Source organism: Larimichthys crocea, chromosome XI, assembly GCF_000972845.2.
Source record: "Larimichthys crocea isolate SSNF chromosome XI, L_crocea_2.0, whole genome shotgun sequence".
Taxonomy (NCBI): Eukaryota; Metazoa; Chordata; class Actinopteri; family Sciaenidae; genus Larimichthys; species Larimichthys crocea.
Genome location: NC_040021.1, coordinates 17,090,880 through 17,113,724, shown reverse-complemented (window position 1 = coordinate 17,113,724; position 22,845 = coordinate 17,090,880). Strand labels below are relative to the sequence as shown.

The window sequence follows — 22,845 nt, the reverse complement described above, 5'->3', positions numbered from 1 at the left end:
AATTCGACTATAAACTCATTTAAATTAATATCATCAAAACTTGTCCAATAAATGCAACATGTATTTTCTAAAGTGATGATAAAACTACATATTTTAGAGTTACAAAATCCATGTTTACCCTCCCGCACTGCTGTTTAGTAAAAAGGGAGTATTTGTGGTTGTGCAGAAGCAGACAAACTTTTTTTTTTGCAATAGTGGAGTTTGCAATCATGTTTTAGATGATTAATTTTAGAAGATGTGTGTGAACGGGTCATATTTCAGAAATGTGGTTCAGTGGTTGAATACAAATACTCCCATGTATGTCATCTATGATTGTGTCACAAACTATATCGTATTTAGGATAATGACATGGAAACTAAAGACGGGGACTTTTCGTTATAGAACTATGTCAAAATATAAAATAAATAACCCCTTTTGGCATCACAGACCTGACATCCAACTCCTAATAATCAGCGATCATGATACCACACTGGTTTGGCTGCATGAGTCATTATCTAAACGTGTGAGTAAGTTGTAAAGAGGAAGCAAACATCCTCTCTTCAGCTGCATTAGCTACCTGGGGACAGAGGGGAAAATCCCTCATGATAGGTTCAGGGTTTTTTTTTCTTCTTTTTTGCAGGAACAAGGAAATGGGAATTGAGTGCTTACCAAGTGACCTGTCAGTGATTGTGTTCCACAAATTAAAAAAAACAAAACAAAAGCACAACAAAAAAGCATAACTTGTCACATGGCATTATTTTCACTTGGCTTGTTATGTGATAGGTAAAGTAAACTTGTGGTATCGGAAGAGAATCTGCTTTCATTGTGATAGTTACAAATGTAGCTGCATGCAGGTCAAGCAGAAATTCTGTTATAGCAGGAAAGGGGAAGCTGCTTACTTTACACAGTGCTTGTAATATAATAGGTCATGTTTAAACGTTAAATATTGAGTAACAAAAAAAACCCTGTTTCCTCAATGATTCATTGAGATGGTACATTCATGCGTGTGTCAGTAGTTAGTGGTGTGTGTGTGTGTGTATGTTGAACTGTCGTTGTAAAGTGTTTCTAAAGAAAACAGGATGAACTGCTGCACACAGTCAGCTTCCCGACATAAGTTAAATATTATTAGAAAAATTCACAGCATGCATTTGGACTCGTCATAGCAGGGAAAGCACAGGTGTTACTAATGCCTAATGAGTAATGATTGCGTGCCCTGTCAGTGATCCAGCATGTACACTGTCTATTTAATGGAGTGTGTTGTGATAGCACAGGTTTGAATAACGCATTTAATGACAGGTGTTAATAATGAAGTAATGACTGGCTCCAGGTACGCTACCTCACTGTTATGACCTACTGGGACACTTGAGTACTGTTATTAGTGAAACCTGTGCTTTTCATAAAACAGTATGACAAGTCAGAGTGACAAATCTAGTGCTGAACAGGAGATGATCATATTTAAATATCAATTTTTTTTTGTTTATTTGAGGCTTTCTACAGGAAGGGACAGAGCAGACTCTACTTCCTGAGGAAGCTCAGGTCCTTTAATGTGTGCAGCAAGACGATGCAGATGTCCCACCGGTCTGTTGTTTGCGAGTGCAATCTTCTTTGCAGCCGTCTGTTGGGGCAGCAGCATCAGAGCCAGCGACACACACACACACACACACAAAAAAGAACAATCTGATCAAGAAGGCTGGCTCTGTGGTGGGGAATGTTCTGGAGTCCCTGCAGCTGTGTTGTGGGGAAAAAGGGATGCTCTAAAAAATGCTCAGTATTACGGACAACAACTCCCATTCACTACATGACCTCCTGCTTAAACAACAGAGCAGTTGCACTGTAAAAAGGACAGCTACAGGAAGTCATTCCTGCCAAATGTTGTAGCTTTGTGCAGAGAGAGTTGAGCAGTTGAGCTGATGGACATAATAAGGTCCATATGTATATTTTTCTTATGTATATTTTTTAGAGGTAGAACCATATGTTCTACTCCAGTGAGAACATGAGTTTTATTCGATTCTGTTTGTACTGTGTCACCATTTTTACCACATGTATATAGTGTTCTATGTTACTGTGTTACTTGTAATGCTGCTGCAACGAAAGAATTTCCCTTTGGGGATCAATAAAGTACAGGGGAATAACTGTTCCCCTCTCTTCTGATAACTTTTCCCTTTGCATTAAACTGGATGTGTACATGTAATGAAGGTGAACTTTGGGTCAATAGAGCATCCATTCTGAACTGGAAAAGTAGGTAAACACAAGTGTTTCCAATAATACTAAATAAGGTTCAGGTCCTTTCAGGTCAAACAGAGTCAGGGTGCTGCTTCACTAAATGGAAGTGAACATTAGACCTGAGCTCAAAGAAATATTCAGAACCTTTACGCAGTGCTACACTAACTAAAATGGTTACTTGAGTAAAACTAGTATAATATCAGCAGCGCGTATATATATATATATATATATAAATATAATATATATATAGATATATATATATCTGGCACATTTGGTCGTTGTCAGTGCTATCTTTTAAAGAATAAAACTAGATTATTATTATTATTATTACATGCATTCAAGCATTTTTTATGTTGAATCTGGTCATGGTATATGTACTTAGACTACTTTATGTACTGTTTGATAGTTAAACTCGCTGTATACATCATATATTATAATAATAACTTTATATTTAGCTGTAAAATCATGTAGAGGAGCTATGAAGCAGCATAAAGCGACAACATTCAGGTAAGTAAAAACACTTTGCTCCATTTCACCATGGACACCACGGCCTGAGTGTTATCACCATGGAAACGAAGCAGGCCTCTCACACCGGATGAAGTTCAGATCCCACATCAGTTCAACTTCCGGGTGGAAATATTGTGCATGAAGTAAAGAAATCTGCTTGCAGATTGGGTTTGGACTAACTTCTCGGCGAACTTAAAGCTTAAGTAAAATGTCCCGAGGCTCGAGTGCAGGGTTCGATCGGCACATCACCATCTTCTCTCCCGAAGGAAGACTCTATCAAGTCGGTCAGTGTGCGGGTCCGTGCGGACCGAAGCCGGCTCTAAATGCTCTGTCATGGTTCGGTTAGCTCGGCTTCTAGCTCATAAATAACTCCCCGCCAAAAGCGAAAGCAGTGTCATAGGAAACCGTAAGAGTCCTGCTCGTGTGGTGCCGGTCGTTAATTTAGGTTTATTTATCTAATTAAACTTGAATTAAACAAAACAAGCGCGACTCAGCGGAGCTAGCTGGCTAGCAGGCTAGTTAGCATGGTTAGCATTGCAGTCAAGCAAGCTGATTCATTGCTCAAAGTGTCAACTTGTTACTGAGGTTAATGTAACGTTACTTTAATGTTTCTTTTGATTCTTAGCCATGCATAGCGTTTTATCTCACTGACGGCGATTTAATATATTAACATGTTGGTTGGACTTAATGATCAGCCACATACGTTGTTTCTGTAGTTTACAGTTGACTTTAAACGTGTGAATCTTTTTTATTTTTTATTTTTTTTGTAGCTAAACTGGACATAGACAAGATCTTGTTGATGTAATGTGATCATCAACAGTCCTAAAACAAACTCTGAAGTTTCCACACGAGCAGTAAATAACAGAACACAGCAACATTCCCTGATATGCAGCCATAAACAGTATAAATAAGACTTATTTGGATGTAACACCTGAAGCCAAACTTCTGACTGATCGATCAGTCATGACACCTGAGAACAGTTCATCGCTCCTTTATTCCTGATGTTTGTTTGTAACTCTCCTGTTGAAAATCTCTCAATCTTGTGCTTGTTGTTCTGACTTCACATTCATTGCTGCTGTCGGATGAACATGTGCACATAAAGATGTCCTCTTGTCCTGTTTGCAGAATATGCTTTCAAGGCCATAAACCAAGGTGGACTCACATCAGTAGCAGTCAGGGGGAAGGACTGTGCAGTTGTTGTAACACAGAAAAAAGTACCGGTGAGTCTTTGTTTTCATTCTTGAAGCTGTGAACTCAGTCGTCCTCCTGCACTGACGACATCATACTGACACTGTAAAGCTCTTTATATGTGGAAAGATTATGTTTTCATAGAGACTCTATGTGGTTCATTCATTTGTTCGTGTAAATCCATGTGTCTTAGAAAACTGCACCTCAGATTCACCTGCTCACACTCAATTGATTACATTTAACCAGCAGTCAGAGACGTGTTCAATTCATAGTGATTACTTTACATTATATTAGCAAGGCCTTTATCATTGCATGACTCGATTATTTTGGCAAATGTGTCTTTGATTACAGCCAGTGAGATTGATGGGATATTAATGTCTTCTGTGTAATATTGTTATGCATTCGGTTCACATGGATGTCCCAGACCAGGCATGTGCAGACTGTTCCATAAAGAGCCGTGTGGCTGCAGGTTTTCATTTCAATCAAGAAGGACTACTTCAGGCCACTAAAACTATGTGTGAAAAACATCTTAGTTAACTTAAAGACGAACTGAAGTGATGCAGAAATGTCTTTACTTGTAGTCTCTGTTATTGTGCTCAAACTTATCAACACAACCAGAAGAGCAGGCACTGGTGCATGTGTTTATTGCTCAGGATGTCTCCATGACCGAGTCAATCCAAGTGTTTTGTCTCTGTTTCTTCTTAAATCTTGCCTCTGACAAATACCCACTGTATTAAATGACACATCAACAAATACTCTGCTGTGGCTCAGGAGCTGGTCGTCCACTAATCAGATGATCGCTGGTTCGATCCCTGACTCCTCAAGTCTGCATGTAGAAGTGTCCTTGGGCTGTGCGTTTCTGAACTCTATGAAGACAGCTCCGCTTCAATAGAAATTCGCTAACAAACAACAACAGAACTAAATTCTGTCTCGCCCAGACGTGCGCACGGCTTACAGTCACAAACACGAGACAACAGCTTACCCTGGCAGAAGCACCGGGCCCGAGCGGCGAGTCTGCCGCGACGTCGTCATCAGTGGCTCCACAAAGTTTGCTCAAAAAACCAAACTCATGTTTCAAACTTGATTCAGTCTAATTCTTACTTCACCAGTATTATGTTTCTCATGCACCAAACAACATTATAAGTAAGTAATAGTAAATAAAGTATTTATAACTTGTATAAATACATTGCAGTTCATAAAAATAATAATAATAATAAAAGTCTGCAGTATCGCGATAATACCCGGAACCGTGATACTTTGTCTGGTATAGTATCATGGTTACTTATTTTGGTATCGTGACAACTCTAAGTCGACATGCTTCAGATGCTCCTGTGCTTTGCTTAACACACGATAGGATTTTAAATGGAGTGTAAACTGTCAAACTGCCGCAGCAACCACGTAGTTCTCAGTTGACAAAACAAACACCAACGTCAGCCTGCAGCACAAAAGCCACGGTAGCTTTCCTACAAGACACAAAATTACCATCATATACAGTGATATATGATCATATATAAGCTTTATCAATCCGCCTTGACTTGTTTGTGTTTGTTGTGGGCCGTGTTGTCATGGAATAGAACAGTCTGGACATGCCTGCTCCAGGTACTAATTAATTTGAAGTGTCGGGTAAATCTTTCAATACAGTAATAACATCAACACCCACGTTCCACATTCATTTGTTTTCCTCCTTGAAACAGGACAAGCTTCTTGATGCCGCCACAGTGACCCACCTTTTCAGAATAACAGATAATATTGGATGCGTAATGTCCGGGATGACAGGTAAGACTTCTCACTTTGCAGTGGATTAATAAAGCTGACCACCCAAGATAATAATTCAATTATTCAGTTAGTACTGCCTATAAAAGCAGTCCAGGAATGAATCTGTAAAATAATAATAATAGTAATGTACATCCGAAAACCCAGGCAAATATTAGATGAAACACTTTAATTTTCTTCTTCGGCTGCATATTCAGCAGAGTTTTTCTCTTCACTTTTAATTACTGAAGCATTTTTCAAGCATTGCAGCTTGTTGTAAACTTCCCACTGTTGTAAACTTTTTAGTACATGGGAACAAAAAAATCAGTGCGCAAACCAAAATACACGTCTTTGAAAAATCCAGAGTATTTCAGTGCTATCGCTGTTCCCATTAGTCACTGCGTTTACTGTAGCCGATGGTTCCTCTTTCCTAACAGTTGTAATTTCTGACATGAGGACAGCTTTCTGTAGATATATGTGAAACATCGCATTAGACAGTGTGACAGTTAAGTGGGTACAGATCAAATAATCCATTTTCCTCCCCCTCCTCACACTCGTGTCTTACAGCTGACAGCAGGTCTCAAGTCCAGCGAGCTCGCTACGAGGCAGCCAACTGGCAGTACAAGTACGGTTATGAGATCCCAGTGGACATGCTGTGTAAGAGAATTGCTGACATCTCGCAAGTCTACACGCAGAACGCTGAGATGCGACCACTGGGCTGCTGTAAGTGCATCGATTCTTTTACAGCAAGGCTAAGGGTTTTCACACGACCACTGGTCAGACAAATCTACAGATGTAACACACTGAAGCCACATCTAACTGTCACGGTCCTCTCTGTTGCCTGCAGGTATGATCGTGATCGGCATAGATGAGGAGTACGGCCCCCAGGTGTACAAATGCGACCCAGCAGGATACTATTGCGGCTTCAAGGCCACAGCTGCTGGGGTGAAGCAGACAGAAGCCACCAGTTTCTTGGAGAAGAAAGTGAAAAAGAAACTGGATTGGACCTTTGAACAAACTATTGAGGTACTAAAACAATCAGGTCAATAACAGAGAGGACACGAAAGTGAAAGTAACCTGTCGAGTGGTTTCTTGCTGAGTGGCTTCTCGAAAGATTAGAAATGCCACAAACACAATCTGATCATCGTGCTCTTCTTTTTCCCAGACGGCAATCTCTTGTCTGTCAACTGTTCTGTCCATTGACTTCAAGCCCTCTGAGCTCGAAGTGGGCGTTCTCACAACACAGGACCCCAAGTTCAGGTAAACAACCAGCAGTAGTTGGTGTGTAACTTGGTGCATAAAGTGTTACGCACTTGTTCATATCTGTTATTTTAAGGCAGAAGAATTCCCAAATGTAGCTTTAAACAGGCTGGAAGAAGGTTAAGTTTAGCGTGCAACAGTTGCAGCTCTAGTCGGGGTTAAACATCATCCACCTCCCTGTCTTCTGTCCTCTCTCCAGGATTCTGACAGAGACTGAAGTGGACACCCACCTGATGGCCCTGGCAGAGCGGGACTGAGCGAGCAGAGACGCGTCACCTGTTGGATTAACTTAGAGCATGATGGGATATGCAGTTCCCAGAAGGAGACCGGTGTTATCTTTGTTTGCTGTACATTTACCCCACTGTTTCATTCAACAATAATAAAAAAAAAAGTTTTTGGAGTAAAATAATCACTGTCTACTCGTTTATTATCTAACAACACGTACAGCATATAGATCTGTATGATCTGCTCATGTAAACAGAAGCCTCTGTTTCATCAGCTGTGTTTTTTTTTTTTTTTTTTTTTTTTTTTTTTTTTTATCTCTAAGCAGCAGGGGGAAACGTTTCTGGGAACGCGAGCGGTGCAGAACTCTACCTCTGAGCTTCCTGTTGTGGCTCTGAATGCACTAAAAAAATCACATGACTTTCCGAAGGTGCTGTGGAGAGGATGTTTTACTACACAGTGATGTAGACCAGATTTGACCTGATTTTTCTTAACTTTTTCACACATGTAGCATGTCAGAAATAGATGACTTGAACTCACCGGATACATTGTACAACACAAGTAGTTTCTCTTTACAAAGGGAAAATTTGTTCCCCTTCACACTTGTGACAGCTGACATATAGTCTGTAGTGTGTCAGGGGGGGAAACAGTGTCTCAGGATTCTAGTCAATGGTCTTGACCAGCTCTGCATCATATGATCAGAAATGATGTGCTGTCACAGTCACTTTGATTTCCCATCACCTCTTGTCCCCTCAGCTTTTCTGTGTCTTGTTACAGAAAGTACAGAAATCCTCTGAAATGTCGTGTCATTTCATCTTAATTGCGGTGATTAACGTCAGGACTTAATGTTTAAAGCCTCTGTCTCTTATGTAATTGCCTCTGTCCTTGGAAAACAACTTGGAAAACCCCCTGCACTCCTGTACAGGTCTGTAACCTTGTTAGTGTTTACAGCCCTGAAGACAATTACAGACTAGATACAGAACACGCTGCCATTAAACCTAATCACTCAGGGAATTCTTCAGAGCTGTCATATAAGTGTTTGCTCTGAGTTGACTTCTTACTGGGAAAATAGGGTGGATTGTCCCGGGGGTTTTATGTAATTCCTTTCTGGAAATGTCCTGATTGCTGTCCAACAAATCACCTGACCGTGGTAACAAAGTGTAACAAAGCACATTTACACACTGCTGTACTCAGGTACACATTTTGATTCTACTATTCTACTTGACTACAACTATCCGACAGCTTCAGTGACCTCACAAATAAATATGTTTCTGTAACATACACAGAGCTCATAGAGGTATTATTCTAAATTCAAACTACCCAACAATTAAGTACAGCAGAAACTATCCTTTATTTGGACCCATCAGCTTCCTTAAAAGTGGTCGATAGTCTTCCTGAGGTCAACAGCAATAATAAAATGTCAATTCAAAATTACATTCTATTAATAAAGACAAATGGGAATACAAGTGGAGTATAAATAAGTAAAATGACTCACGTGAAGCAAAAAATTACAAAAAATGATAGAGACACCAAGAGTCACCAACCAAACAAAAATAAATACCAAATATGTGAAACGGCAATAACAAAACGTGTACATTTATTTGTTTAAGTGACTTTTTAAAGAATCTGTTTCTGATCTGAGGGTGGAAGCAATTAGTTGATTGACAGAAAATGAATTAGCATTATCGTCATCATCATTTGTCCTTTTTCTTGGGAAGAACACTCCATGTTTTGTCATAATTTTCCTTCCCCCAAATTGGATTATTGGTTGGACAGGATAAGCATCGTGACGGTGTCACTCGTTTCTTCGGAATTTTTACAACCCAAACAATCATTTAATGGAGAATAATGAATCCATAATCAAGATAAGTCCCATGTTTTAATACTTTAAGTATATTTCTCCTGATGGATTTTTACTTACCGCAATATTTTAACAGTGTGGTATATTTTTTTTTTACTAAAGAAAGGATATGAATATTTCTTCCATCATTGCATCTGACAGGAGAATTTTGTTCTTCCCAGTCTGCTGCAACGTTTCCTCATAATTATGACACAGACTAACCCTCTCTGGCTCACATTCCGGTCTCCTATCTAAAGGACATTTCCTCCTTACAAAATTTCCTTGGTATTTCAAGCGAGTGCCAGTTCCTAGCTACTATTCAGCATTAGTACCATTCAGGGTAGGGCGGAATATTTAAGTACATTATGTTCCTCTTATGGCGCCTAGGGACTTTCAACGCGGTGACTCAGATACCCGGTGACCTCGCCTCAACAAGGAAATCCCAGACTGTTCCAAGTGGCTGAGTGTGATCGGGTTTTTTTTTGTTGGTTTTTTTCTGTGTATCTTTCACAAGTGATGACTCTCTTCCTCGTCACTTTGCGTAAGTGAGAAGTGATGCTTGTTTTACAAGGTGGAAATGCCGAGAAAGTCACATGGAAAGAATAAACACTCATGCTGAGTGGAGGAAACACACAAGTCAGAGCTCTTTATATTCATAAACTTCTTTATTCTGAACATTTTTTGTTTATAGTGTTTAAATTCACACATCATATGTACAGGTACAAAAATAATATCTCTGTATTTACAATATATTACACATCTGGTATATACAAATCAATATATATTTATACAGTATATAGAAGGACTATATCGAGGTTGTGGTCTTGCTGTTTTGGGGGTTTTGGTGCAGATCACAGGGTGATCTGAAACCGGCCTCAACCAGACTGGACGCCATCTTCATTCATGTTTGTGATCCTAGGGCCAGCCCCTTTGGACTTGGACCTGGACGGAGGGACGGAAACTGACGTGTCCCTCTGGGCCGTGGCAGGGCGACCCAGTAGCAGCTTAACTGTCGTTCACACCACCAGCAGTTGGTTTCCATTTACTTTCCGAACTTTATGTCATCGTACAGCTGTAGGAAAGAAAAGAAATAACGTTAGGAACCCGCTACTTAAAGACGTGATTACATGAAATCTTAAGCTAATGTTGCTTATGGGGGACCTTGAATCAGAAACTGACCTCATCTTCCGATAGGTCCACATCCTCCATATCACTCTCGTCTGATTCGCTCTCAGGCAGCTCTCTCAGCTCCTGCGCTGTCTTTTCGTACAGCTGGCAGCGGATCTCTTCATTCTGGCGCCCGTAGGTGAGGTGGTACGCCGTGAAGCCGCCGTAGTTAAAGCAGTTAACGTCGGCACCAAGGTCAAGTAGGCAACGGACCAGTGTGGGGTTCTGGAGATCCACCGCCAGATGAAGTGACGTCCGGCCACTGCATTGTTCCTGTGAGGAACAAGGAGAGTAACGTTAGGTTCCTGCTGATTTGCCCTTAGATATATTATTATATTGTTATATATAGTGAATTGGCTGCCTTTAGATCCAACAACACGTACCTGTGCGTTGATGTCTGCACCAAGCTGAACGAGGTTCTCAACCAATGAAATGTAGCCATTAATGGACGCCAAGTGGAGACAGTTATGTCCTGCGAAGGAGAAAAATTGGGAAAATCTTGGTTATTAAACAAATTCAAGTACAGCTTAGGTGAAACACGAGGATCTGTGAGTGCCTTTAATGGTTCTAATTAAACTGGATAATTACCACTGTAGTTGGGGAAGGACACGATGGAGGCGAGGTGACGTTGGCAGTTCTGGGTGATGACGCCGAAGCAGGCAAGGGAGCCTCTTTTGCAGGCGATGTGGAGAGCCGTGTTGCCGCTGTCGTCGGACAACCGTGCGTCAGCGCCGGCCTTCAGGAGCCTCTCAACCAACTGGGGCTGCTCTGTGATCACTGCGAGGTGGAGGGCAGTCTGAAGAGGAGAAGATCAATTTGATTAATATCATGACTTCAGAGGGAATGAGGGCGTATGATGAGAGGACGGTGCTGGTTCTTGTCATTTCGATTGGATTGTTAAGCTTATTTACCTGTCTTTGGTGGTTCTGTACATTGAGGAAGGGGTGATTGTGAGACAGTTTGATCATCTCCAGGGCATGATCTGTGGCTTCATGAATGATGGCCAAGTGGAGAAGCCTGTTGGTTGAAACAGAGAGAAAAAAGGTTAGTTAAAATAGTACTTTAAAAAAAAAAAAAACTACTCGCAGAGGAAATGGTTCCAGCCAAATAAAAAAGAACAAAGCCAGAGCACTGGAGCGTTTCGCAAGAATGGACTTTTGTCGGGTTATTTCCACCAGTTGTGGCTTGACACATCTGATGCTTTATCAGTTCCTGGCAGCGGGCCAGGGACTTTCCTGAACTCGCAGAGCGGACTTTAGCACCGCCCATACTGCGCTCTCAGCCAAAGTACACACACAAACACACACACACACAGTACGCACTGTTCTGCACACACACACACATACCACACGCACACACACACACACAAAGTTAAAGGCCTCTTGTTTTCCTGCAACTTTCGCCATTTTCATGCGCACTTTTTGCAGCTTCTCATATCATTTCAATGCATTTCATTTCAACTTTAGATGCTGCGCTCCAGTGCAAGGACAAACATTTACGCACGACAGCGAGTTTGCAAATGCGTAATTGCATTATTAATAATAATCCGCAAATTAAATTAAAAAGAAAGAAAGAAAAAAAAACACACTTACGTGTCACCATCCTCAGTCACTGCAGCTCTCCAAGGCTCGTATTCCTGTTTGAGATCCTCGCTTGTGTTCACAGTCATGTCCTCAAACTCGTTCACCAGGTCGTCCTCCTTCAGCGAATCCAGGCCGCTGTCAAAACGATCCTCATGGCAAGGCAGAATTTTCCCGTGTTTGGGCTCCATGTTGTCGAAGTTATAATCCATTTGATTGTGGTTAGATGCTGTGCGGACGTCCATGTTTGACTTTGCGACTGTCAAAGAAAGCAGCAAACGTCTGTGTGGAAAGGTCAGGGCAGAATAGTGCCGCTGAGGGAGGCGCACGGGGTTTTGTGCGCTCGGCTGGGAGGAGCCACGGCGGGGATTTCCAATTGACTTATCTTAGAAAAAGCGAAGGGAAATCACACAGAGCTTTTGTGAGAAAAATCCCCCCCTCAGAGAGACTCAGAATGAAAACTTGTAGTTTCCTATTAGACACCTATTTTCACCTGTGATGTAGGTTAGGGGACATTATTTATTTCAATGAATGAGCCACTGATGGGCATGAATGAGAGAGGCAGACAGCCCCTGGTAGGCTCTGAAAGAATTCCCTTCTGCTGCTGGGGAAATTATCTGTTTCAAGTGGCTAACCAAAGTAGCATGTGTGCTCCATTTATTTTCCAAAACCAATTTAGATCCGTTCAAAAAAAAAAAAAAAAAAAAAAAAAAAGGCAAAGTTTCCAATATGAACTTCAGAATTTAGTCTGAACTATGGCCCACACACCTACACTAATAACCACACTGTGTTATCACATAACTGCTCTGGAGTCTGTGGCTGTCTTATGACCATATAATAATAATAATCATAATGCCAAGCACATTTATATATCTGACTCCTACACATGTGAATACCACAAAAAGTTAGGAGTATGTTTGATTTCACTCGAGTGGTGTGCAAAATTACTCATATTCCACTTAGTTTGAGCTGTGAGGCTGGAAAAAGACTACGTATAAAACATATTTGTAAGCATATTCTGCCAAATTCTTTATATGTTTGTCTTTTTATTCTATTTTTACAGTCTCAAAGCACTTCATTGTTATGGTTAGATAAGTCTCTTTACCCCTGTTATGTCTTTAAAAATCATGTTTTTGTGATCTGTATATTAATTGCATGAGTGAAAATGGCCCGTAATATATATGTATATATGTATATATACATATATATGGCCTTCTGTTGGATCTGCTGCTCTGTGAAACATTTACTTACTTCTTATTGTTTTTATGTTCAGGGGGTTCTGACACAAGGAGGTTGCAGGATTTCTACACTTGTGTCTGTACACGGTTACACTACAAAGTGATTTTTACGCAGAGTCCAGGGGAAAGGGAAAGATTCTAAAGTTTCCTTCTGGAGACTCCCTTGTGAAACCAAAACTGTGTGTTCCACAATAGGATGGTCTGGACTTACCCATCTAGCATTGCACATGTTCAGACCCTGGAGGTGTAGTCCTGCAAGACCCAGCTTTGATCCTGGAAAACACAGCGCTTAGTCATGCAGAAGAAGTGTAACTTTGCTTTGACTTTTGGTAGGAATTTTGAATATTTCCCTTCTTGTTGTGACTTTCCTTGTGACTTTTACATTTTTTTTTTTTTTGCCCCACTGTTGCTAGTCAAGTCTAAAAGAGGAAATTCCTTTCTGTTGCACAACATGGTGGTGAAGTGCGTGATAGAGCTACCTGTCTGTCTTCCCCTGACATTTAAGATAAAATTCCCAGGATCACTTCTGTTTACATTGCGAAAGGTAGGCTTGTTGAAAACATAGCAACCGTATCCAAGAGCATACACACCTCTATGGGGCGATGCTCAGTCAAGATGACGAATATACACGTATACATGTACACACACCCAGCAGGGCTGTGATGTCACAATCTCAAACAGGTTGTTATATCCATGTGTGTGTGTGCGTCATAGCAGACGAATGTCATTTGGGCACACGGGTAACATTCCAAACAATTCCAAACATTCTTCACTGTCTGCCAAGTATCAGAATGAGGCATCTGTAAGGACAAAGTGTGACATTCTTGTGTTTTTTCTTGCGTGCGTGCCTGCGTCTGTGTATGCAGTATATGGTCAGATTTTCACCCCCTATGGGAAATACTGGGACTTCCACTTTGCATCTTTGAGAATTTTTTTTCTCCACTCGCCTTGTGTTTACCGCTGGTTGCTATGGACACCAACTGTTCTGAGAAAGCACTGACGCCAGTTCAGTGTCAAGTGCTGTACATTGCCCTCTGTCTACGGGTTGGTGAAAGCACCTCGTATCTGAGTCAGTATCATGCCTCAGGGGGCTTCACACCCTGTTGGAGAGGTGCTGAAGTCATGAAACTTTCCCATTTTCTTGAATGACCAACTAACACCAACCTCACCCTGCATTCTTTGGAAAAAATGGATGTTTCACTCTGCATCGCCATTTCGTTGGCAAAACTAATGCAAACTAATGCAGTCCTGCAATAAATTAAGGTAATAATATTATATTTTTTTTTGTGACTCTGGAGCCTGTTCTTACCCTCATTAGTATCAGTGGAGTAGATCGAATATTATTAACAGCCCTCAGCACAATGCAGTGGTTCTTAAAAGTTTTCTGGAATGCCCCCCTTCATAAGTGGAAAAACATTCACGCCCCCCACCCTACAATTTATAGCAATCATTAGCAATGATAAGGGAACTAAAACTAATAAAAAGGATTTGAGTTGTGATGAAATAAAGGTCAGCATCAGTAAGCTCATGATTGTTTCTTTTCCCCACATAAATCATATTTATTCAACTTTGTTCCACTACATGTTTTTCTTCCATCTGCTGTGGTTCCATATGCCCCAACTTTTGAGAGACATTACTTAAGTAATGCAATGCACTTCTGCAACCTACAGAGGAGAGTTGGGACAGAGTTGTTTTGTTGAACTACATTAGTCAAGTTCTTTAGATGAAGGCCACTTCTTAAACTGGTGACTGTCTGAAATATATTCAGACAAAAAAAATCAAAAAAACAAAAAATCTGCCAAATATCACATCAGATTTGACATCAGTGTTTGTTCAAGTGAAACTTTAATAATTTTTCATGACTTTGTTTTTTTTGCAGCGGCGGCTTGAGGAAGTCGGGGGGACAGGGAGGGAAAAAACAAAAATCAAACTACTAAAAGTGAAATTGCATCACGGCTAATTTATGAAACTGAAACGCTTGTGATTTCTGGAAAGCATTTACTATTTGCACTTAAGGGAATAGTTTGACATTTTAGGACATATACTTATTCACTTTCGTGCCGAGATTGAAACCAATCTATATGGTAATATGTAGCTAAAGCGGGGAGGTGATTTGTTTATCAAATTTCTTTATCGATTTCATCATTACAAAGAGGAGGCACAGGGGCCTGTCCGCGTTTTCAAAAAGATGCACAACAGCACCATATACAGTGTAACGTTACATCTATCATGTTCAGTTTGTACACAGACAGAACTTAACTTTTTGTTTAAACTTTAAACCTTTTTTGTTTGTTTAGCTTGCTTGTTTCCAGTTTTTAGATCAAACTAATAGCCTCCCAGCTCTTGTTCCACATTTAGCGCGCAGACGGACCTCACTTGTTTCAGTACAGATTAAGCAAATGTTATATAATGTGTTAACAAAGCTAAAGATGTGCCCGTGTGTAGATGTTTTTGTCTTTGACAGCATGACAGTGATGTCAATCTACTCGTCTAACTTTTAGCAGTAAAGCAAATGTTCAACCATTTGTTTAAATATTTCCTTTCTTAATTTATTTGCCCAAGTACATTTTTCAGAGATAGCTTGTAAGGTCAGCGTAGTGCATATTGTTAAATTTGCTCACAGGCTGCCTGCTTCCAGTAAAGCTAAGCTAATAGCCTCCTGGCTCATAATTAGTGTAACAACAAACCTGTATCTTACTAATACAGATTAGGCAAAAAATATATATATAATTAATAGTTAATAAAGCTAAAAAGGCGTTGGTGTGTGGGGGTTTTGGAGTTTGTTTCTTTACTTTGCTTCTGGTATATAAGCTAATAACCTCCTGGCTGTAGCTACAGTATTGGCATACAATCATTAGCAAATTACTAAGTCACAAAAACTATTCGTTTTAATCTACATTTTTCATAAATAGCCTGTAGTGCATATTGTTTGCTGACTGGCTTCCAGCTAAGCTAAGCTAATAGCCTCTTGGCTCTAGTTCCATATAGCGTACAAACAAACCTGTATCTCAGTTGTTTGTGAACAAATTATGCAAAAATTGTGTTGACATGTTAACGGAGCTAAAGAGGTGGTCAGTCTTTGCTTATTTTTTTATCTATTTGTCTGAGTACATTTGTCAGAAAGGGGGTTGTAAGATGAATGTAAATTGAATAAAAAAGTCAAGTAGTACAGAAATATTTTTATAGAGTGACATATTTTTCTAGTGTTTCTATGAACAGAGTGTCATACACTGGATGATTTCATTTTGAATTGGTCATTTATGCCAGTAGTTTGTATCAGTGATCCCCTCTCAGCTAAGGTGTCCAAAATTAACATCAGCTTCCCAGATGTGGCTTGTCATTCATGACAACTTTCCTCCTGTTTCAGAAGGAAGCTATCTCTCCATTATTACTGTAATCACTCACTGGACAAAAACCTCAACCAATCCATTTCATGTGTGTGGGCCCGGTGACACAGCAGTTTTATAGCCAGAGTTTACTCAAACTGCACCCACTTAATGTTTTCATAATGTGTGGCTTGATTAGAAAAAAAAAAGGAGGTGTAGTATGACAAGTGCACGCATGGCTCCTTGTATGGCTTGTATTAAACAATGGGTAGGCACACTCACTGTTTAATGATATGAGTCAGAATATTTTTTTGTCAAAGGGACTTCAGCACAACCATGCCATATAAAAAGAAATATATATACTGTAGGTGTTGGTTATCACATGTAATTACATAATGTACACACTATTATTTTTGACATGACTTTATGAGAATACGAGAAAAGACATGGTTGTGTGTGTGACCTTTATTTTCATGACCTAATCCAATGATCTCATTCAGTGAGTAGTAGGGAAAACCATATACATGGGAGGTCTTTCATCCTGTTTCCTAAAACAAATTTTAAAAAGCTGCCCAAACAGGTATCATACCTGTAAAAACAACACAACTGTTTCTTTTCCTTTCTGTGTCATGGTCATGACACTTAGCTGAGACAAGAATGGGGGGGGAAATAGAGTGTTTCAGCATCTTTCTTTCGCTATAGCTTCTGAAAAAGTGACTAAAAAAACATCTGTGACGCCGGGTATTGATTGAAACTTTCAAACTGAGGTGAAAAACTCTGAGATCCTCCCCTTTGTTGCCTCAGTTTCGCGCTGAATGTGCAAATGCATATTTTTTCGGGGAAGCGTGGGTGTTTTTTGGAGAAGGGGTAATACCTTTATTTCCCTCCCCATGCATTCCCACAGTGTTTTACACACACACACGCACGAACGCACACCTACTCTCTCACACACACAGACACAAAGGGTTAATTGTATGCAATGTGATCTGTTGTCCTACTGCCCTGCTGCCAACAGGCATCTCTCACGGTCATAGAGTCACCATAAGGTTCATAGTTATTGTCTTATACCAACACAGAAACACAGTAAGGGGTTAAAACTCTCCCCTTATGGGATTTAGATTTTGGTTCTATTTGCAGCTGTTTTGACAAATATTTTATTATATATTTATATTCTCCGTCATTCGTTTGTTCGTGCAGAGAGTTAAATGAAAAGATAGACACCACTTTCTTTGGCAATAAAGAGAAGAGGGTTGCTGTCAGTAAACACCTTGTGTTACTGTCTCTAGAAACTAAAGACCAAGTCCGAAACCTTGGCGTGTTGATAGACTCAGATCTGACCTTCAACGGTCACATAAAATCAGTCACCAAAACAGCCTTCTACCAACTTAAGAACATATCCAGAGTTAAGGGCTTTATGTCCCAAACAGATCAGGAGAAGCTGATCCATGCTTTCATCTCCAGTAGACTTGACTACTGTAATGGTCTTTTGACTGGACTCCCCCAAAAAAGTATCAAACAGCTGCAGCTCATTCAGAACGCAGCAGCTCGAGTTTTGACCAGAACAAAGAGATCAGAACACATCACCCCAGTTCTTAAGTCTTTACACTGGCTCCCAGTTAGCCACAGAATAGATTTTAAAGTTCTGCTACTAGTTTACAAATCACTGAATGGTTTAGGCCCACAATACATAAATGACATGTTAGTAGAATATAGACCCAGTAGGGCTCTGAGATCTACTGACTCAGGTCAGATAGTGGAGCACAGAGTTCAAACCAGACACGGTGAAGCAGCATTTAGCAGTTATGCTGCTCACAACTGGAACAAACTACCAGCAGGACTGAAATCAGCCCCAACTCTTAGCACTTTTAAATCCAGGTTAAAAACTTTTCTATTTTCACGTGCTTATGGCTGAGCTCTTTTAAAGAACTTTTAAAGAATTTGTAATCATAATCCAGTGATTCGTTTAATGTTTTAAATTGTTTTCAAATTTGCTGTTTTAATGACTTTAAATGACATTCTGATATTTTTAATCAAATTTTCTTCTTTTTCATTTTTTATTTCTATTGCTATTGCTTCTCTTAATGTCAAATGTTTTTCCTTGCCTCTGTAAAGCACTATGAATTGCCTTGTGTACGAATTGTGCTATACAAATAAACTTGCCTTGCCTTGCCTTTCTTATGTGTGCAATAAAGCAAGCGGGTATTTTAGTTTATCTTAGCTTAGCATAAAGATTGGAAACAGGGGGGACAGCTAGGTTGGCTCTATCCAAACAAGCCGAAAAGTGTAAAATCTACAAGTTGTGGTGTTATTGTCAACAGTGTGCCGTTACCAAGTAAACAGTGTAGATTGCTCCCCACCAAGACATAGTTCCAGCATGTAAGACCAGATAAAACATAAAACCAGAACTTGTAGTTTTTATACTTACGAAATAAACTAGATACGAGCATAAAATGTGCTTGGACTATAAAGAGATTATTTACCTTTGGAATGATTCAGGCTAGTTGTTTCCTACTGTTTCCAGTCTTTATGCTGAGCTAGGATAACTGACCACTGGCTATAACTTTACATTTAGCATAGAAATCTAAGGTATTGATCTCCTAATCTAAATAGCAAATAAGTGTATTTCCATCCACTTTCAAGATAACACATTGATCATATTGTGAAAAAGTTGTTGTTGTTGTTTCATAGTGGAAAATAAGCACTTAAAACAAGTCAAAATGCATTTACACACGATGATGATTTCACGATAAAGGATTTCAGTCTGTGCACATGTAGAACTAAGAGCTCTGCAATGCATCACGGGTGAGTTAAATGGGTTTCAACATGATCATTAAATTTTAATGAAATTTTATAGGGGTTAGCAGAGGAGGATTGCTAATGTTGGGGATTTACAAACACTTTGCTTGGCCTCAATTCAAATACTTGCTGCTGCACATCGAGACGACAGATGTTAAGATGTGATATTTGAGGCATGAATGGAGGGAGCTGCAGTAGTTCAAAGGAGTTCGGATAAAAAAACATCAGAGACTTCATCCTGTTTTCTGATAGTCATTCTTTAATGGTAGGAAGCGAGTCTTCACTTGTATCTCTACCTGTTCTTCAAAAAGGTGAATTAATAATCGAGCGTTGGGTTGTGAATCACAGAGATTCAAGATTCTTAGAATAAAGATCAAATGAAGTCGCAACAATATGAAACTGAATGAAAGGTTATCGTATTATTGATACTGTGAATCTCAAAACACATCAAAAGACTGGCATGCAGCTTATGTAAGAAATTCAGGTTTTACACGCTTACACATTGTTAGCACAATACTCACCGTCCTCTGAGTGCAAATGCAAAGCAGTTAAAACAATGCAAATAATACTGTACTGCCAAGAACTTCATCCAGGGCGCAGCTTTAGAACAGCTTTAAGTAATAAAACTCGAGGAGACTTGGAAAACATGCTGAATGACCATAAACTGTGGTTCACTGTTTGGTTGTATTCTCATTCTTGAGTTTCTCCTACATTCCTTTGTGTGCAACTTTATTGATAGTCCATTGTGTCAGCAGCCTTTACTCTAGACTGTGAGACAATGAGTAAAAAAAGAGCTCAGTATTATGAAATAAACCACAAGACAACTCAGAGTTTCTGCAATCACACTGCGCTCACTGCCCTAAATACAAATTAGACCAGCAAAGTTTCCTGACACACTTACAGCACTGTGAAAATGGATCTGACTGGCAGCGTGCTACACACCACGGAAATAGTGAGGCTATAACAAACCGCAAACCAACCGAGCAAAAATCTCTCACTGTTTAATATTCTCAGATGCATTTTTGTATTCTGTGAGAGGTGAGCAGGCCGTCTGTCTGTTAGGCCCAGCCTGTGTGTCGCAAAGAAAACTCCAGCTTCTTGTTCTGTCTGCTGATGACAACACGCAGCAGTTTGTGCTTCGTGTTCATTTGAACAGATGTGAAACTCGTGTCATAGAGCATCACATTAATAACAGCACTGGTCATTTTGTTTTACCATTAATATATAGCAAGCATTTATGTTCATCATTTCTTCATCAATGTTCCTATTTAAAGTCATTCAATTATTCACATATCAAGTCATGCATTCTTAAATCATCTCCCTCTGGTTATCGTTTATCGCTTTGATTATAGATTCGTCCAGTTTCAATAAATCATACTCTTCAGGAATGGATTCAAACTGATGAACTGAGGAGCTGTTGTTCAACCATCTAACAAAGGTCTTTATCGCCCTCGTGTGCTTTAAATGTAAACTGCAGATCCTGAGCCTGCAGGTCCGTCACTGTCAGCTGCATAAAATGCACCTACGATCATAAAAGATATGTATAAAGAATAGCAGATAAAAAGTATTTGTAATTTTACATAATATAGTACAATTTCTAGAAAATCAACTGAGAAACAATTTATGGATAAGGTAACCAGATATGAAACGTTTCTTTTTTTCTCCTTTATATCACACCAAAATACATTTTTGCTATTTTTAAATATTTACATTCACAAAAATTGGCTTATATAACCAGAGATATTAGAAGATAATTAAATATGAAAGGCAGAGTCCTTGCTGCAGCGACCTGGGTTCCATTCCAAGTCTGTGGTCCTTTGTACTGACCTGTCAAATAAACTCAACAAATCAACCCCCTCAAAAAAGATATTAAGTATAAATGGTCTGGGAAAATCTAATGCAACAATATATATGCCATCATATTCCTCAGCAGTAAATAAATCAAGTACACATTTGGTACATTTTTTCTTGAGGTAAATTTGACTCCTAAAATTCATATTCCTTTAAGTCTAATGTACAGCAACAGTGAACTGAAATATAAGATAAGCCTAAATGAGGAGACAACTCTCATATATGTGGAAGTGTAACTTCTGGAAGGGGTTTGTTCCAGATTTCCAGAACGGAAAAAAAGTTCTGCTTCATACATGCTACATATCTTCATATAATCTTACAGTGTCATGCCTAATGTCGAGGGGTTTTCATACAACATGTGATATTTTCCAGAACCGTGTTCATTGATGTTTATATCTGTTGTTTTTTATGGAATTTCATTTAACAGAATTTTGGCAGTACTCACTGTGGTGCGTATATATTATACAGCTTTAAGCAAACACAGAAAGTAATTTAAACTTGCTCAACTTGAAATGAAGATGAACAGCCGTGGAATATTAATTCTGTTTTCAAAGGATTTTAAAATAAGTCATGTCATGGAACCTATCCTAAAAACAATATTTAAAACATTGTTACTTATACCCAAACTCTTCTAACTGTCCATCACACTGTTCAACAACACCACAGCTCCAGTCACCACCCACCCCTCAGTCTGTCCATCAGTGCCACCCAGGTGAGTGAGAGGAGAGTGAAGCATCTATCTGTGACAGCTCTAGCCCCGGGGTGCATGAATCATCTGCCAGTCAGCTGGCAAAGGCTCTCGAGCTCCTTTTCCACATATCCCTGCAGCTGCACGGGATGCCTGCACTGTGAAAACCTCCTGTCTGCTTCCAGTGCCAAAAAAAGGTATTCAAGCTCTCTGACAGACTATTATGATGGCACTGACAGCATGTATTAAATATCTTTGAGTGTGGACCTGGAGGACTAACACACATCTCATTCATGAGTCACCAGTCAACATATGACACTTCATCTGTGGTATGCTACCCACACACCTCAACAGTATTGATTGTCTCCTGTAGATTTAGTCTAGATTTACACAAGCAATAAGACAGAAACCCATAAAATGGTACCATTTTCTAATAATTTATAGGATTATAAATTAAAGAATTATAAGTTTTAACTTAGTTTTACTAGTTTTGTAAACCATTAATGATTCTTTATTTATTCGTTATAAGTCATCAAAAATCCAGCCAAAACTTTTTGTCTTTTGAACCATTTCCTATAATTAACTAAATCAACTAATAACACATTATAAACCATCGAGCCTGCAGTTAATAAGTCATTATGTTGCAAATGTTAATGAATGCATTCCTGTTCCAGAAGGTCACAAATGAATGAATTGTGCTGGTAAGATTAAAACAAACAAACAAACAAAAAAACATTATTAAAACATTAAATAAATAAATAAAATATGCTTATGAAGGCATCTCACAAAAAATAATAAAGTTTAGTCTATGTAACATGTAACAAATTATAACATAAATGAATGGGCATTACATTTAGGCTCTTCCCACTGACTTTCCAAACATCTAAAAAAAAAAACCCCACACACATCAATGTAGTTCTATCTGTTACTAGCACAGACCAGATGGGATGGCATGTTGCTGCAGAGTGCTATGGTAGCCATGTTGGTGAAGTGTGTCTTGAATTTTGAATAAATCCCCAACAGAGTCAGCAGTAAAGCATCCTAACACATCACACCACCTCCTACGTGACTTCAGGGTGGGAGCCACACATGCAGATACCATCCATTCACCTTCTCTGTGTCTCACAAAGACACAGCAGTTGGAACCAAAAATCTAAGATTTGGACTCATCGGAGCAAAGGGCAGTTTAAAGTCACAGAAAGGTACAGACTTTGTGACAGTGAGGTGA

The 22,845-nt window shown here is 39.5% G+C and overlaps 2 protein-coding genes across 2 annotated transcripts; one reads left to right on the top strand and one right to left on the bottom strand.

Annotated features, from left to right (window-relative positions):
• The first annotated feature begins 2,774 nt into the window (after nt 1–2,774).
• LOC104931205 (proteasome subunit alpha type-6) lies at nt 2,775–7,318 on the top strand. The gene is made up of 7 exons (XM_027284692.1): nt 2,775–2,993; nt 3,835–3,929; nt 5,592–5,673; nt 6,217–6,372; nt 6,497–6,675; nt 6,815–6,909; nt 7,109–7,318. The coding sequence occupies exons 1-7, from the start codon at nt 2,918–2,920 to the stop codon at nt 7,164–7,166; spliced, it is 741 nt and encodes a 246-aa protein (XP_027140493.1). The 5' UTR covers nt 2,775–2,917; the 3' UTR covers nt 7,167–7,318.
• A 2,299-nt stretch (nt 7,319–9,617) lies between these two features.
• Nucleotides 9,618–12,043, bottom strand: LOC104931204 (NF-kappa-B inhibitor alpha). Its single transcript, XM_010746149.3, has 6 exons — nt 11,731–12,043; nt 11,050–11,155; nt 10,727–10,934; nt 10,522–10,610; nt 10,151–10,411; nt 9,618–10,043 (listed from the first exon to the last, which is right to left on the bottom strand). Exons 1-6 carry the CDS (start codon nt 11,961–11,963, stop codon nt 10,014–10,016), a joined length of 927 nt encoding a protein of 308 aa, XP_010744451.1. The 5' UTR covers nt 11,964–12,043; the 3' UTR covers nt 9,618–10,013.
• Nucleotides 12,044–22,845: the final 10,802 nt, after the last annotated feature.

Bases quoted from the DNA above. Each gene is read 5' to 3' on its own strand.
- LOC104931205 (XM_027284692.1), top strand. From the start codon at position 2,918: ATGTCCCGAGGCTCGAGTGCAGGGTTCGATCGGCACATCACCATCTTC. The intron at 2,994-3,834 runs GTCAGTGTGCGG...TCCTGTTTGCAG, and splicing joins AGGAAGACTCTATCAAGTCG to AATATGCTTTCAAGGCCATA. The intron at 6,910-7,108 runs GTAAACAACCAG...TCCTCTCTCCAG, and splicing joins ACACAGGACCCCAAGTTCAG to GATTCTGACAGAGACTGAAG.
- LOC104931204 (XM_010746149.3), bottom strand. From the start codon at position 11,963: ATGGACGTCCGCACAGCATCTAACCACAATCAAATGGATTATAACTTC. The intron at 10,412-10,521 runs GTACGTGTTGTT...TGTTCCTCACAG, and splicing joins GTGCAGACATCAACGCACAG to GAACAATGCAGTGGCCGGAC. The intron at 10,044-10,150 runs GTCAGTTTCTGA...TCTTTCCTACAG, and splicing joins TGGACCTATCGGAAGATGAG to CTGTACGATGACATAAAGTT.